Genomic DNA, 15,431 nt, shown 5'->3' on the forward strand with positions numbered 1-15,431 from the left:
AGTTAGAACAGTAGGTAGTAACCCAGTGGGTAGGACAGAAGACAGAGTTAGAACAGTAGGTAGTAACCCAGTGGGTAGGACAGAAGACAGAGTTAGAACAGTAGGTAGTAACCCAGTGGGTTGGACAGAAGACAGAGTTAGAACAGTAGGTAGTAACCCAGTGGGTAGGACAGAAGACAGAGAGTTAGAACAGTAGGTAGTAACCCAGTGGGTAGGACAGAAGACAGAGTTAGAACAGTAGGTAGTACCCCAGTGGGTAGGACAGAAGACAGAGAGTTAGAACAGTAGGTTGTAACCCAGTGGGTAGGACAGAAGACAGAGTTAGAACAGTAGGTAGTAACCCAGTGGGTAGGACAGAAGACAGAGTTAGAACAGTAGGTAGTACCCCAGTGGGTAGGACAGAAGACAGAGAGTTAGAACAGTAGGTAGTAACCCAGTGGGTAGGACAGAAGACAGAGAGTTAGAACAGTAGGTAGTAACCCAGTGGGTAGGACAGAAGACAGAGTTAGAACAGTAGGTAGTAACCCAGTGGGTAGACAGAAGACAGAGAGTTAGGACAGTAGGTAGTAACCCAGTGGGTAGGACAGAAGACAGAGAGTTAGAACAGTAGGTAGTAACCCAGTGGGTAGGACAGAAGACAGAGAGTTAGAACAGTAGGTAGTAACCCAGTGGGTAGGACAGAAGACAGAGTTAGAACAGTAGGTTGTAACCCAGTGGGTAGGACAGAAGACAGAGAGTTAGAACAGTAGGTAGTAACCCAGTGGGTAGGACAGAAGACAGAGTTAGAACAGTAGGTAGTAACCCAGTGGGTAGGACAGAAGACAGAGAGTTTGAACAGTAGGTTGTAACCCAGTGGGTAGGACAGAAGACAGAGAGTTAGAACAGTAGGTAGTAACCCAGTGGGTAGGACAGAAGACAGAGAGTTAGAACAGTAGGTAGTAACCCAGTGGGTAGGACAGAAGACAGAGAGTTAGAACAGTAGGTAGTAACCCAGTGGGTAGGACAGAAGACAGAGAGTTAGAACAGTAGGTAGTAACCCAGTGGGTAGGACAGAAGACAGAGTTAGAACAGTAGGTAGTAACCCAGTGGGTAGGACAGAAGACAGAGAGTTAGAACAGTAGGTAGTAACCCAGTGGGTAGGACAGAAGACAGAGAGTTAGAACAGTAGGTAGTAACCCAGTGGGTAGGACAGAAGACAGAGTTAGAACAGTAGGTAGTAACCCAGTGGGTAGGACAGAAGACAGAGTTAGAACAGTAGGTAGTAACCCAGTGGGTAGGACAGAAGACAGAGAGTTAGAACAGTAGGTAGTAACCCAGTGGGTAGGACAGAAGACAGAGAGTTAGAACAGTAGGTAGTAACCCAGTGGGTAGGACAGAAGACAGAGAGTTAGAACAGTAGGTAGTAACCCAGTGGGTAGGACAGAAGACAGAGAGTTAGAACAGTAGGTAGTAACCCAGTGGGTAGGACAGAAGACAGAGAGTTAGAACAGTAGGTAGTAACCCAGTGGGTAGGACAGAAGACAGAGAGTTAGAACAGTAGGTAGTAACCCAGTGGGTACGACAGAAGACAGAGTTACAACAGTAGGTAGTAACCCAGTGGATAGGACAGAAGACAGAGAGTTAGAACAGTAGGTAGTAACCCAGTGGGTAGGACAGAAGACAGAGAGTTAGAACAGTAGGTAGTAACCCAGTGGGTAGGACAGAAGACAGAGAGTTAGAACAGTAGGTAGTAACCCAGTGGGTAGGACAGAAGACAGAGTTAGAACAGTAGGTAGTAACCCAGTGGGTAGGACAGAAGACAGAGTTAGAACAGTAGGTAGTAACCCAGTGGGTAGGACAGAAGACAGAGAGTTAGAACAGTAGGTAGTAACCCAGTGGGTAGGACAGAAGACAGAGAGTTAGAACAGTAGGTTGTAACCCAGTGGGTAGGACAGAAGACAGAGTTAGAACAGTAGGTTGTAACCCAGTGGGTAGGACAGAAGACAGAGTTAGAACAGTAGGTAGTAACCCAGTGGATAGGACAGAAGACAGAGAGTTAGAACAGTAGGTAGTAACCCAGTGGGTAGGACAGAAGACAGAGTTAGAACAGTAGGTAGTAACCCAGTGGGTAGGACAGAAGACAGAGTTAGAACAGTAGGTAGTACCCCAGTGGGTAGGACAGAAGACAGAGTTAGAACAGTAGGTAGTAACCCAGTGGGTAGGACAGAAGACATAGTTAGAACAGTAGGTTGTAACCCAGTGGGTAGGACAGAAGACAGAGAGTTAGAACAGTAGGTAGTAACCCAGTGGGTAGGACAGAAGACAGAGAGTTAGAACAGTAGGTAGTAACCCAGTGGGTAGGACAGAAGACAGAGAGTTAGAACAGTAGGTAGTAACCCAGTGGGTAGGACAGAAGACAGAGTTAGAACAGTAGGTAGTACCCCAGTGGGTAGGACAGAAGACAGAGAGTTAGAACAGTAGGTAGTAACCCAGTGGGTAGGACAGAAGACAGAGAGTTAGAACAGTAGGTAGTAACCCAGTGGGTAGGACAGAAGACAGAGAGTTAGAACAGTAGGTAGTAACCCAGTGGGTAGGACAGAAGACAGAGAGTTAGAACAGTAGGTAGTAACCCAGTGGGTAGGACAGAAGACAGAGAGTTAGAACAGTAGGTAGTAACCCAGTGGGTAGGACAGAAGACAGAGAGTTAGAACAGTAGGTAGTAACCCAGTGGGTAGGACAGAAGAAAGCTATAACAGATTAGTTAGAAAGCATTAGTTACATTGGAGCATTAGAGGTAGAGTCACCCATTGTAACAAAACATTTGTAACTCAAAACATGAGATTTACAAAACCTACAAGATAGTATTATTAAGGAAGACAGGTGGCAATGTCCTGAGGGGAATATTTCAGTTACTAAACTGTTCAACCCCATTTTATGTGCACCTGCATGTGTGTGTATGATGTAATAGTGTTTGTGTATTTCATATATTCTGTGTGTGTTTGCATGTATGTGTGTGTGCGTGCGTGAGTGAGTGAGAGACAGTCTGTGGCATCATGGCACGTATTTGTGGTGAAGTGGCTATACTTAGCGAGTTCAGGGTTAGCTGACACCCATGAATCTGTGTGCTTGTTTTGGATGGCAGAGAGGACATTAGTCCTTAAGGATATTTGGCTTTCAAGGCAGCTGCCAAAGTAAAGTTAGCCAGGCCCAGCAGGACGCACCGACATCCATCACATGTCACCCACTCTCCTCTCTCTCTCCTGTCTCCTGTCCTCCAGTCTACTCCAGGTCCACTGATGTCACAGCTATGTGGCACAGTGGCACCACCAAACATCTGATCAGAAACTGGCCTCCACCATCATTCCACCATATTAACACAGAGCTCCCTCAAACATTTCCGAATTGCCCAATCCATCTCTAATCCATGTAATTACATTCAGATTGCTAATACCCAGGCCTATGAATCGGCTCCGTCCTAGTTTTATGAGATTAGGGAACACTACAAAATGAAACTATTAGCCGTTTTCTGCAAACTTCTAGTTACCGGTTCGTGACACCAAAATCCTTTGGACATCCAGGTGAACCATTTTAGAATTTTGGGGATTTATTGTAATCCGATTTGATTTCCATGTTCACCTGGTTTTACCTGGAAATGTCATGGTCAAATAGTTGTTATGTTATAATGTAATTATTTGATAGTGAAGAACCAGAAAGTACCCATTTCTATGTATATAGTTTATACATAACATCAGGTAAACACAAGGTGAAATAGGACTGTACAATAAAACATTACCCAGTTTTTATTCTCACCCAGCACTGACCTGACCTGGTAGTTCATCTACGTTTTCATGTTCTTGTTCATGTTGCTTTTCCCATCACGTATCCCCACTCTAGCTTAGGTTCCTTTAAATATCACAATACTTATCTCCTACACTCTTAGAAAAAAGGATTCCAAAAGGGTTATTTGGCTGTCTTTATAGGAGATCCCTTTTTGGTTCCTGGTGGAACCCTCTGTGGAAAGGGTTCTACATGGAACCCAAGAGTACCCATCATGTATCATGGCGCCGGAGAAGATGGCTGACGTTTTACGTGCTCCTAACCAACTGGGTTTTTTTGTTGATTTGTTTGCGTTGTTTGTAACTTATTTTGTACATAATGTTGCTGCTACTGTCTCTTATTACTGAAAATAACTTCTGGACATCAGAACTGAGATTACTCACTTTTTTTCCTTTAATGAGTCTGACGAGCCCGACGTGAATGACATACTGCTTTCCCAGAAACAGGCCCTAATCCCCATTTGCGTGAAGAGAAGACGGAGAAAAAGAGGGCGGAGGTTGGGCTGCCTTCTGAGAATTCGTAGGCGATCGAATAAACCCCCACTGCCTTACTAGCTAACATGCAATCATTGGAAAATAAAATTGACGACCTACGAGGAAGATTAAACCACAACGGGACATTAACAACTGTAATATCTTACGCTTCACAGAGTCGAAGCTGTACGACAACATTATCAACATACAGCTGGCTGGTTATACGCTGTATTGGCAGGATAGAACGGCGGCGTCTCGTAAGACAAGGGGTGGCGGACTATGTATATTAGTAAACAACAGCTGGTGCCCGATATCTAAGAAGTCTCAAGGTTTTGCTCGCCTGAGGTAGAGTATCTCATGATAAGCTGTAGACCACACTATCTATCTAGAGAGTTTTCATCTGTATTTTTTGTAGCTGTCTACATGCCACAACAGACCGATGCTGGCACTAAAACCGCACTCAATGAGCTGTATTCCACCATAATGTCACGTCCTGACCAGTTAAAGGGATTATTTGTCATTGTAGTTTGGTCAGGGTGTGGCAGGGGGTGTTTGTTTTGTGTGTTTTGGTGTTTTTGGTTTAGGTTCTATGTTTTCTATTTCTATGTTTAAATCTAGTTTTCTATTTCTATGTTGGGTTTTTGGTAGGACCTCCAATTAGAGGCAGCTGGTTGTTGTTGTCTCTAATTGGAGGCCATATTTAGTTGAGGTTTGTTTCACTTGTGTTTTGTGGGTGGTTATTTCCTGTATAGTCTGTGCACCTTATGGGACTGTTTCGTCGTTGTTTCTTTTGTTTAAGTGTTATTTCTAATAAATTAAGAAGATGAGCACTATAACCGCTGCATTTTGGTCACCGTTCATTGACGCATATGACAGAACCATCCACCAGAAAAGGACCAAGCAGCGGAAGAAGGAGCAGCAGGAGAAATATTTGGAGTCGTGGACATGGGAGGAGATCTTAGACGGAAAGGGATCCTGGAGGCAGGCTGGGGAGTACTGGCGACCGAGGGAGGAACTGGAGGCAGCAAAGGCAGAGCGGTGCTATTATGAGGCGCTGTATAGGCCCAAAGGCAAGTGCGAGAGGCAGCCCCAAAAATGTTTTGGGGGGGGCACACGGGGAGTTGGGGAGAGTCAGGGTGGAGTCCTGAGCCAACTCCCCGTGCTTAACAAGGGGGAACGGGTGACGAGGAGAGCACCGAGCTACGCAGAAATGCGCACGGTGTCGCCCATACGCACGCACAGTCCAGTGCGGCCAGTAAGGGCTCTGCAGCATTGCCGGGCGAGAGTTGGCCGGAAGCCAGGGAGAAGTGCGCCAGCGCAGCGCATCTGGCCACCAGTGCGTCTCCTCGGTCCAGCTTACCCTGCGCCTGCTCTACGCATGGCAGCCCTCACTCTCCAGCACAGCCCAGTTCGCCCTGTGCCAGCGCTCCGCCCGTGCCAGGCTACAGTGACCACTCAGCCAGGACGGGGTGTGCCAGCCCTGAGTTCCAGACCGCCGGTGCGCCTACACGGCTCAGTGTGCCCCGTGCCCGCTCTGCGCACCCAATCTCCTGTTCGTCTCCCCAGTCCGGGGAGACCGGTGCCAGCTCCACACAGGAGGCCTCCAGCGACGCTCCTCAGCCCTGAGCCTCCAGCGACGCTCCTCAGCCCTGAGCCTCCAGCGACGCTCCTCAGCCCTGAGCCTCCAGCGACGCTCCTCAGCCCTGAGCTTCCAGCGATGCTCCTCAGCCTTGAGCTTCCAGCGACGCTCCTCAGCCTTGAGCTTCCAGCGACGCTCCTCAGCCTTGAGCTTCCAGCGACGCTCCTCAGCCCTGAGCCTCCAGCGACGCTCCTCAGCCTTGAGCTTCCAGCGACGCTCCTCAGCCCTGAGCCTCCAGCGATGCTCCTCAGCCCTGAGCCTCCAGCGACGCTCCTCAGCCCTGAGCCTCCAGCGACGCTCCTCAGCCTTGATCCTCCAGCGACGATCCTCAGCCTTGAGCCTCCAGCGACGCTCCTCAGCCTTGAGCCTCCAGCGACGCTCCCCAGCCTGGGGCCTCCAGCGACGCCTCTCAGCCCGGGGGTCTTCAGCGATGCCCCTCAGCCCGGAGTCTCCAGCGACGCTCCTCAGCCAGGAGCCTCCAGCGACGCTCCTCAGCCAGGAGCCTCCAGCGACGCTCCTCAGCCCGGAGTCTCCAGCGACGCTCCTCAGCCCGGAGTCTCCAGCGACGCTCCTCAGCCCGGAGTCTCCAGCGACGCTCCTCAGCCCGGAGTCTTCAGCGATGCTCCTCAGCCCGGAGTCTCCAGCGACGCCGCACAGCCCGGAGTCTTCTGAACGGGAGCTACGCCCAGAGCCAGAGCCACCTCCGTAGTGGGAGGATTGGGAAGAGGGGGGGTGTAGCACAGGGACCGTCGTTGACAGTGGCCACCCTCTCTTCCCTCCCTTTAAGTTTGGGGTTGTTTTTGTGGGGTTTTTGTTTTTTAGGTGCATTCAGGGTCTGCATCTTGGGGGGGGGGGGGGTACTGTCACGTCCTGACCAGTAAAAGGGGTTATTTGTCATTGTAGTTTGGTCAGGGCGTGGCAGGGGGTGTTTGTTTTGGTGTTTTTGGTTAAAGGTTCTATGTTTTCTTTTTCTATGTTTAAATCTAGTTTTCTATTTCTATGTTGGGTTTTTGGTAGGACCTCCAATTAGAGGCAGCTGGTTGTCGTTGTCTCTAATTGGAGGCCATATTTAGTTGAGGTTTGTTTCACTTGTGTTTTGTGGGTGGTTATTTCCTGTATAGTCTGTGCACCTTATGGGACTGTTTCGTCGTTGTTTCTTTTGTTTAAGTCTTATTTCTAATAAATTAAGAAGATGAGCACTTTACCCGCTGCGCCTTGGTCTGTCCATTACAACGAGTATGACACATAAGCAAACAGGAAAACACTCATCCAGAGGCAGTGCTCCTAGTGGCCGGGGACTTTAATGCAGGGAAACTTAAATCAGTTTTACCAAATTTCTACCAGCATGTTAAATGTGCAATTAGTGGGAAAAGAACTCTAGACCACCTTTACTCCACACACAGAGACGCGTACAAAGCTCTCCCTCACCCTCCATTTGGCAAATCTGACCATAATTATATCCTCCTGATTCCTGCTTACAAGCAAAAATTAAAGCAGTAAGCACCATGAAGTGCTTTGAAAGGCTGGTCATGGCTCACATCAACACCATTATCCCAGAAACCCTAGACCCACTTCAATTTGCATACCGCCCCAACAGATCCACAGATAATACAATCTCTATTGCACTCCACACTGCCCTTTCCCACCTTGACAAAAGAAACACCTATGTGAGAATGCTATTCATTGACTACAGCGCTGCGTTCAACACCATAGTGCCCTCAAAGCTCATCACTAAGTTATGGACCCTGGGACTAAACACCTCCCTCTGCAACTGAATCCTGGACTTCCTGACTGGCCGCCCCCAGGTGGTAAGGGTAGGTAACAACACATTCGCCAAGCTGATCCTCAACACAGGGGCCCCTTAGGGGTGCGTGCTCAGCCCCCTCCTGTTCTTCCTGTTCACTCATGACTGCACGGCCAGGCACAACTCCAACACCATTAAGTGTGCCGATGACACAACAGTGGTAGGCCTGATCACCGTCAACGATGAGACAGCCTATAGGGAGGAGGTCAGAGACCTGGCCGTGTGGTGCCAGGACAACAACCTCTCCCTCAATGTGACAAAGGAGACAAAGGAGATGATTGTGGACTATAGGAAACGGAAGACCGAACACACCCCCATTCTCATCGACTGGGCTGTAGTGGAGCAGGTTGAGAGCTTCAAGTTCCTTGGTGTCCACATCACCAACAAACTAATATGGTCCAAGCACACCAAGACAGTCATGAAGAGGGCATGACAAAACCTATTCCCCCTCAGGAGACTGAAAAGATTTGGCATGGGTCCTCAGATCCTCAAAAGGTTCTACAGCTGCACCATCGAGAGCGCCCTGACTGGTTGCGTCACTGCCTGGTATGGCAACTGCTTGGCCTCCGACCGCAAGGCACTACAGAGGGTAGTGCGTACGGCCCAGTACATCACTGGGGCCAAGCTTCCTGCCATCCAGGACCTCTATACCAGGCGGTGTCAGAGGAAGGCCCGAAAAATTGTCAATGACTCCAGCCACCCAAGTCATAGACTGTTCTCTCTGCTACCGCACGGCAAGCGGTACCGGAGCACCAAGTCTAGGTCCAAGAGGCTTCTAAACAGCTTCTACCCCAAAGCCATAAAACTTCTGAACATCTAATCAAATGGCTACCCAGACTATTTGCATTGCCCCCTCCCCCTTTTACGCCACTGCTACTCTCTGTTATTGTCTATGCATAGTCACTTTCATAACTCTACCTACATGTACATATTACCTCAATTATCTCGACTAACCGGTGCCCCCGCACATTGACTCTGTATTGGTACCCCCTGTATATAGTCTCGCTATTGCTATTTTACTGCTGCTCTTTAATTACTTGTTCCTTTTATGTCGTATTCTTAATCGTATTTATTAATCGGCATTGTTGGTTTGGGGCTTGTAAGTAAGCATTTCACTGTTGTACACCTGTTGTATTCGGTACATGTGACTAATAAAATGTGATTTTATTTGAATAGGGTTATACCTGCAATAAAAAATGTTTTTCCCTGGAACCAAAAATGTTTCTTCAAATGGTTCTCCTATGGGGACATCCAAATAACATTTTTAAGTTCTAGATGGCACCTTTTTTTGTGTAGAGGTGCTGGCCACTGGGGAGCAGTTTGGACAGGTGTGGGAAAATAGCCCTGGCCAACTTTTAGACACAAATACCCACAAATAGTGCAATGTTATATAGACACAGCACAGAGCCATGACATTTGGTCTCTCACTCTCTCCGCGGTATACACAAGTAGGGCTGTGCCTGGTCGGTCAAGTCCAACTAAAATAGATGTTATTAACCCACTTCTCACTTTTTCCCTCAGTCACAAACACGGTAGCTATTTATGTTAAATCCACACAACAGTGCTACTTGTTCCTGTAAGATCAATCCAACCCACAGTATTATTAAGGAAAGGAAGGACACTGTCACTGCATTCGCAGTAAGTGAATGTGTCTATAGGGTGAGTGACAGCCAGGGGATTGTTTTTGTGACTATGGAGCCATGTTGTTGCAGCAGGGCCTGTGGTATTAGGTTTCAAAAGGGGGGGGGGGGGGGGCTGGTAGAGCAGCCAATTCAAGCAAGCAACGGGATGGCCACCCACTCTAAGACAGCTATTACTGAGTTAGGTGGCAAAATATTATGGAGACATGGTGCTAATGTAAAATATATTGGTTCATGAAGAATTATCTCACACACACACAAACAAACACACTCACCCCTCCCCACCATACACACAATATTTGCACTGTGCAAAATGTCACCTATTATATTTTAACCACCCAACAGATGTGTAAAGGGCTCCAACACAACCCAGCTGATTTAGTATTTATCCTACCTGCACATCCTGCTGAGGCACTGTCACAGCCATGAGGCTCAAATCACTGAGCCATTGACCCTGGCTCAATATGCTCTGTCATCAGAGATGCTATCTAACCTTCTGGGTGGGCTGGTGTGAATGGTTCCCTTACTACTAGACCACCTCAGCCTCTCTCTGTCAGCACACCTGTCAAGTCCCAGTCCCACCAAGCGCTTATCAAGCCTGACATCTCAATGCATTGCTTGGCACTGGACTTAGAAAAACACTCATATTACTTTCATAGTATGAAATGGTAGATAGATAGTGTGTGTGTGTAGTAGTCTTAGTAAAATGTGATAGTAAAATGCTTTGGTTATAATGAACTAGTTTGAATGCTTTGTGTCTTCTCCCCTTCTTCCCCAGCCCTGTTCTCCTAACTGTTGTCTGTAACTGCTTGTGTTCTGGTCCACAGGAGATTGTCCTAGTGTTGTTCTTTGGGACAGAGTATGTGGTGCGGCTCTGGTCTGCCGGCTGCAGGAGCAAATATGTGGGGATCAAGGGACGACTCCGCTTCATCAGGAAACCCATTTCTATCATAGGTGCACCTGGCTTATCCTTTATTAAATCTCACACAGCCGTGCCACATGCAGTCAGACACCGTTGTTACATGTTTTTACCCCTTCTTTTTTGGGGTCAAATTTGATTACTTCTGCTATTATGTCTACTAGGGGAGAACCGGGACGAAAGTAACACTTTTTGTTTCTTAATTACTCACAGATCGATAGTGCTAGAGAGACTATATTTTATGACAAACAACTTGTGTATGTCTTCTACCATTAGAAACTGTCATTTCATTTCTGAGGTAAGTGAGTTGAAATGAAATAGACTACCGCATAGTTACTTTTGCACCTGCCGGCGGGGCGGGAGTAACATCTGGCGAGAAGTGCACAATATCTGTCTTATCTCCATGTTTCTGGTTTGTAATGCTCTTTACTTTCAACAAAAGTACTATCAGCCATCATTTCATGAATAATTCACGCTATAGGTTAGAAATGTATGAAAAAGAGCCATCTCAATGTTGCGCAACCACAATATTTTGCCTTACAATATTAATCAGACTAAAATGGATCACATAATAGCTACATTAACCATAGTAGGAGATGTTATTCATGCTTAGCCCTACCAATCAGCTGTGCTCCAGTTGTCCTTGTCATGCGCGCTCCTCGTGTCTTGATAGAGTAAACGTTTGTATTATTTTCCCAAACTGCAAAGTAATCAGGCTTATCACATTTCCATGGCTTGACACAGGTAATTAACCCCCAGAATCATATATATTTTTAACCACTAACCTGTCGATAAAAGCTTATGTCGTAAGCTGATCCATCAAGTCATTTGATTAAGGCATAATTCTAATGATGTCATATATAATTTTCGAACATTCAGTCACCTGTTGATATTTTGCTATCATTATAAAAGCAATATAAACTAGAGGAGACAATGGCCTGTGCTTAAAATTTTTTTTTCTTATTCCAGGTCATCAGTTAACATTGTGTTACTTTTGGGGGGGTTGCTTTTGCGCTGTATTACTTTCGTCCCGACTCTCTTCTTACTTCTTCTACTATCATTACTTCTACTATCATTACTTCTACTATCATTACTTCTACTATCATTACTTCTACTATCATTACTTCTACTATCATTACTTCTACTATCATTACTTCTACTATTATGTCTACTACTTTTGTTGTTCAATGGCAACTTAAACATTTGAAGATTATGAACTAGATTCCAATGCTAATGTACAGGTGTATCCCTGTATCCCCCAGATCTGATAGTGGTTATTGCCTCCGTCGTCGTGCTGGGTGTAGGCTCCAATGGCCAAGTGTTTGCCACATCTGCTATCAGGTACTGGTTTTGGTACAAATCAGGATGCAAAATTCCGGGAACTTTGAGTATTTTACCTGCTTTTCCAGAAATCCTGGTTGGAGGATCCCAGATATCCTGCTTATTCACCTCCTGATTACGCGAAGCCTCCGACCGGGATTTAGGGAAAACCAGGAAATGTATTGAAAGTTCCTGGAATTTTGCAACCATAATTACAAAATAATATAATATTGTAATGTAAGTGTAACATTTTGTGTTGTGCTGTAATTGTGTTTTCGTTGCATAGTAAAACAGGTGGAAGAGAGTAGAGGTATAGTAGGCTAAGGTTTGATTGACATTGGTTACCTTTTGTCTCCATGATTACAGGGGAATCCGCTTCCTCCAGATTCTACGCATGCTGCACGTGGATCGTCAGGGAGGAACATGGAGGCTTCTTGGATCAGTAGTCTTCATCCATAGACAGGTGGAGATCCCTTTACATCTGTTGGCTCATTTCATATCATAATGATTTGCAGTATGAGCTTACATGAAGTTAAATATCAAAAGGTAATCTGGAGTATAATGCTGTTTTTAGTAGAGTGAATTAATCTACCTTGATCTTACTTGATCTAACTTGATCTACTTGTCTACTGTACCCTGAGTAGGCTTCTCATAAATCCTCAGTCAATCAAGCAGATGAAAATAAAAAAGCAAGGTAGATGAGATGACTACAGACGTGGTTAGTCATGGCTTTGAAAATAAAAGATAAAACAACTATTGTTGGACATTTCTTAACCAAATAAGGACACTGTGGTCAGATGACGGGTGCACATTGTTGCTATTTCTTCCAGAGGATTAGTGCACTTGTTCTGTCTGAGTTGCCCTGCCTCCTGCCTCCTGCCTAGCTTGTCTGGTTATGGGTAGACTGAGGCAGACGTCTGTCCATGTTGTCCATGCTATATTGCCACCAGTGATTATCACAGGGCCCGTTGCACAATCACAGATTCCTCTGATACTCTCACTAGGACCTGCAACGCTTTATAAGGAGAGAGATAGAGAGTCAGGTTTAACAGCTTTCCTTTCCACCTCTTCATGTGTTTCCCCCTCTTTGTTTGTACTCTAATTTCAGTCATCTGGTGTTCTTTTGAAGACCTCCTCTTCTGTTTTGTTTTCTATCTTTAACAGGAAGCTGTGGGTTATTTCTCTGTGATGTGCAATGGGTCTACTGCTATTCTTTTAGGGTTTAGGGTTTATATAAATAGGGGAGATTTGGAATTTGGTATTTTATTAGGATCCCCATTAGCTGTTGGGAAAGCAGCAGCTACTCTTCCTAAAGATGAAGTCTTCTGTCTGTGTGAAATGATAGAGAGAGAGTCATATGCCTCCTCTTTCTTTGTAGTCATTGCACACTCTAGTCTTGATCAGACTATGTGTTGTAATGATTGATGTTATGGACAGATATCATTTTACTTTGATTCACACCTGCAATGTAAAATGTGTAAATAATGTAAAGAAATACATGTAGCACCTATACATGGTCTACTGCACATTACAAGTGACACACTCCACTCTCTATCTGCATTTCCTCTGTTGTAGGAGCTGATCACCACGCTGTACATTGGCTTCCTGGGGCTGATTTTCTCCTCCTACTTTGTGTACCTGGCGGAGAAGGATGCTGTGGACGAGGAGGGCAAGACTGGGTTCTCCAGCTACGCTGATGCCCTGTGGTGGGGCGTGGTAAGGCATAGTATTAGAGCTGATGTCCTGTGGTGGGGCGTGGTAAGCAGAAGAGGCTGGTGAGGGAGGACGGCTCAAAATAATTAATGGAATGGAATGGATAGAATGGCATCAAACACATGGAAACCAACCATTACTATGAGCCCATCCTCCCCATTTAAAGCGCCACCAGCCACCACTGGTGGTAAGGCATAGTAATAGGATAGTACTGTATATAGCAGACACGTTTATCCAAGGCAACTTACAGAACAGTGATATACAGTGCATTATTTTTAATACATTTGTAAAAATGTCTAAAAACCTGTTTTTGCTTTGTTATTATGGGGTATTGTGTGTAGACTAATGAGGAACATTTTTAATTTCATCCATTTCAGAATCATGCTGTAATGTCACAAAATGTGGAAAAGGGGAAGGGGTCTGAATACTTTCCGAATCCACTGCACATTTTAGTATATGTGACCCAAACGGGAATCAAACCCACAACCCAAGATTGAATCTCCTCTATTTCAAATCAAATCAAAGTTTATTTGTCACGTGCGCGGAATACAACAGGTGTAGACCTTACAGTGAAACGCTTACTTACAGGCTCTAACCAATAGTGTGAAAAAAAGGTGTGTGTGTGTGTGTGTATGTGTTTGTGTGTGTCTGTGTGTCTGTGTGTGTGTGTGTGTCTGTGTGTGTGTGTGTCTATGTGTCTGTGTGTGTGTGTGTGTGTGTGTGTGTGTGTGTGTGTGTGTGTGTGTGTGTGTGTGTGTGTGTGTGTGTGTGTAGGTAAGTAAAGAAATAAAACAACAATTTCCACCGTTGCGCTTGTTTTGTGATGTGTATCTGTCGGGGTCCCCCTCTAGCTTGAGTGGTTCTGGAATACCATAAAGACACAAGTTGCTAATCCGGTTTCAGTTACACAAAGCTACTTTTACACAAAACTATTTTTTATTTAACCAGGTAGGCCAGTTGAGAACAAGTTCTCATTTACAACTGCGACCTGGCCAAGATAAAGCAAAGCAGTGCGACAAAAACAACAACACAGAGTTACACATAAACAAACGTAGTCAATAACACAATAGAAAAGAAAAATAGAAAAATCTATGTACAGTGTGTGCAAATGTAGAAGAGTAGGGAGGTAGGCAATAAATAGGCCATAGACGCCTATTTATTAATTACAATTTAGCATTAATACTGGGGTGATAGATGTGCAGATGATGATGTGCAAGTAGAGATACTGGGGTGCAAAAGAGCAAGAGGGTAAGTAATAATATGGGGATGAGGTAGTTGTGTGTGCTATTTACAGATTGGCTGTGTAGAGGTACAGTGATCAGTAAGCTGTTCTGACAGCTGATGCTTAAAGTTAGAGAGAGAGATGTAAGACTTCAACTTCAGAGATTTTTGCAATTCGTTCCAGTCATTGGCAGCAGAGAACTGGAAAGAAAGGCGGCCAAAGGAAGTGTTGGCTTTGGAGATGACCATTGCAATATACCTGCCGGAGCGCGTGCAACGGGTGGGTGTTGCTATGATGACCAGTGAGCTGAGATAAGGCGGGGCTTTACCTAGCAAAGACATATAGATGACCTGGAGCCAGTGGGTTTGTCAACAAATATGTAGCGAAGGCCAGCCAACGAGAGCATACAGGTCGCAGTGGTGAGTAGTATATGGGGCTTTGGTGACAAAACGGATGGCACTGTGATAGACTATATCCAGTTTGCTGAGTAGAGTGTTGGGGGCTATTTTGTAAATGACATCGCCGAAGTCAAGGATCGGTAGGATAGTCAATTTTATGAGGGTATGTTTGGCAGTATGAGTGAAGGAGGCTTTGTTGTGAAATAGGAAGCAGATTCTAGATTTTATTTTGGATTGGAGATGCTTAATGTGAGTCTGGAAGGAGAGTTTACAGTCTAACCAGACACCTAGGTATTTGTAGTTGTCCATATGTTCTAAGTCAGAACCGTCTTGAGTAGTGATGCTAGTCGGGCGGGAGGGTGCGGGCAGCAATCAGTTGAAGAGCATGTACTTAGTTTTACTTACATTTAAGAGCAGTTGGAGGCCACGGAAGGAGTGTTGTATGGCGTTGAAGCTCGTTTGGAGGTTTGTTAGCACAGTGTCCAAA

General features: G+C 45.6%; 1 protein-coding gene across 1 annotated transcript in view; it reads left to right on the plus strand.

The window, feature by feature from the left end:
- Positions 1 to 15,431, plus strand: part of LOC115192667 (potassium voltage-gated channel subfamily KQT member 1-like) — an 82,787-nt gene that overhangs the window by 43,470 nt on the left and 23,886 nt on the right. The window contains exons 4-7 of the mRNA XM_029751424.1: positions 10,200 to 10,326; positions 11,554 to 11,632; positions 11,978 to 12,074; positions 13,187 to 13,327. Of these exons, the coding sequence (XP_029607284.1) occupies positions 10,200 to 10,326; positions 11,554 to 11,632; positions 11,978 to 12,074; positions 13,187 to 13,327 (444 nt within the window). The remainder of the gene's footprint in view (positions 1 to 10,199; positions 10,327 to 11,553; positions 11,633 to 11,977; positions 12,075 to 13,186; positions 13,328 to 15,431) is intronic.

Source organism: Salmo trutta, chromosome 4, assembly GCF_901001165.1.
Source record: "Salmo trutta chromosome 4, fSalTru1.1, whole genome shotgun sequence".
Taxonomy (NCBI): Eukaryota; Metazoa; Chordata; class Actinopteri; order Salmoniformes; family Salmonidae; genus Salmo; species Salmo trutta.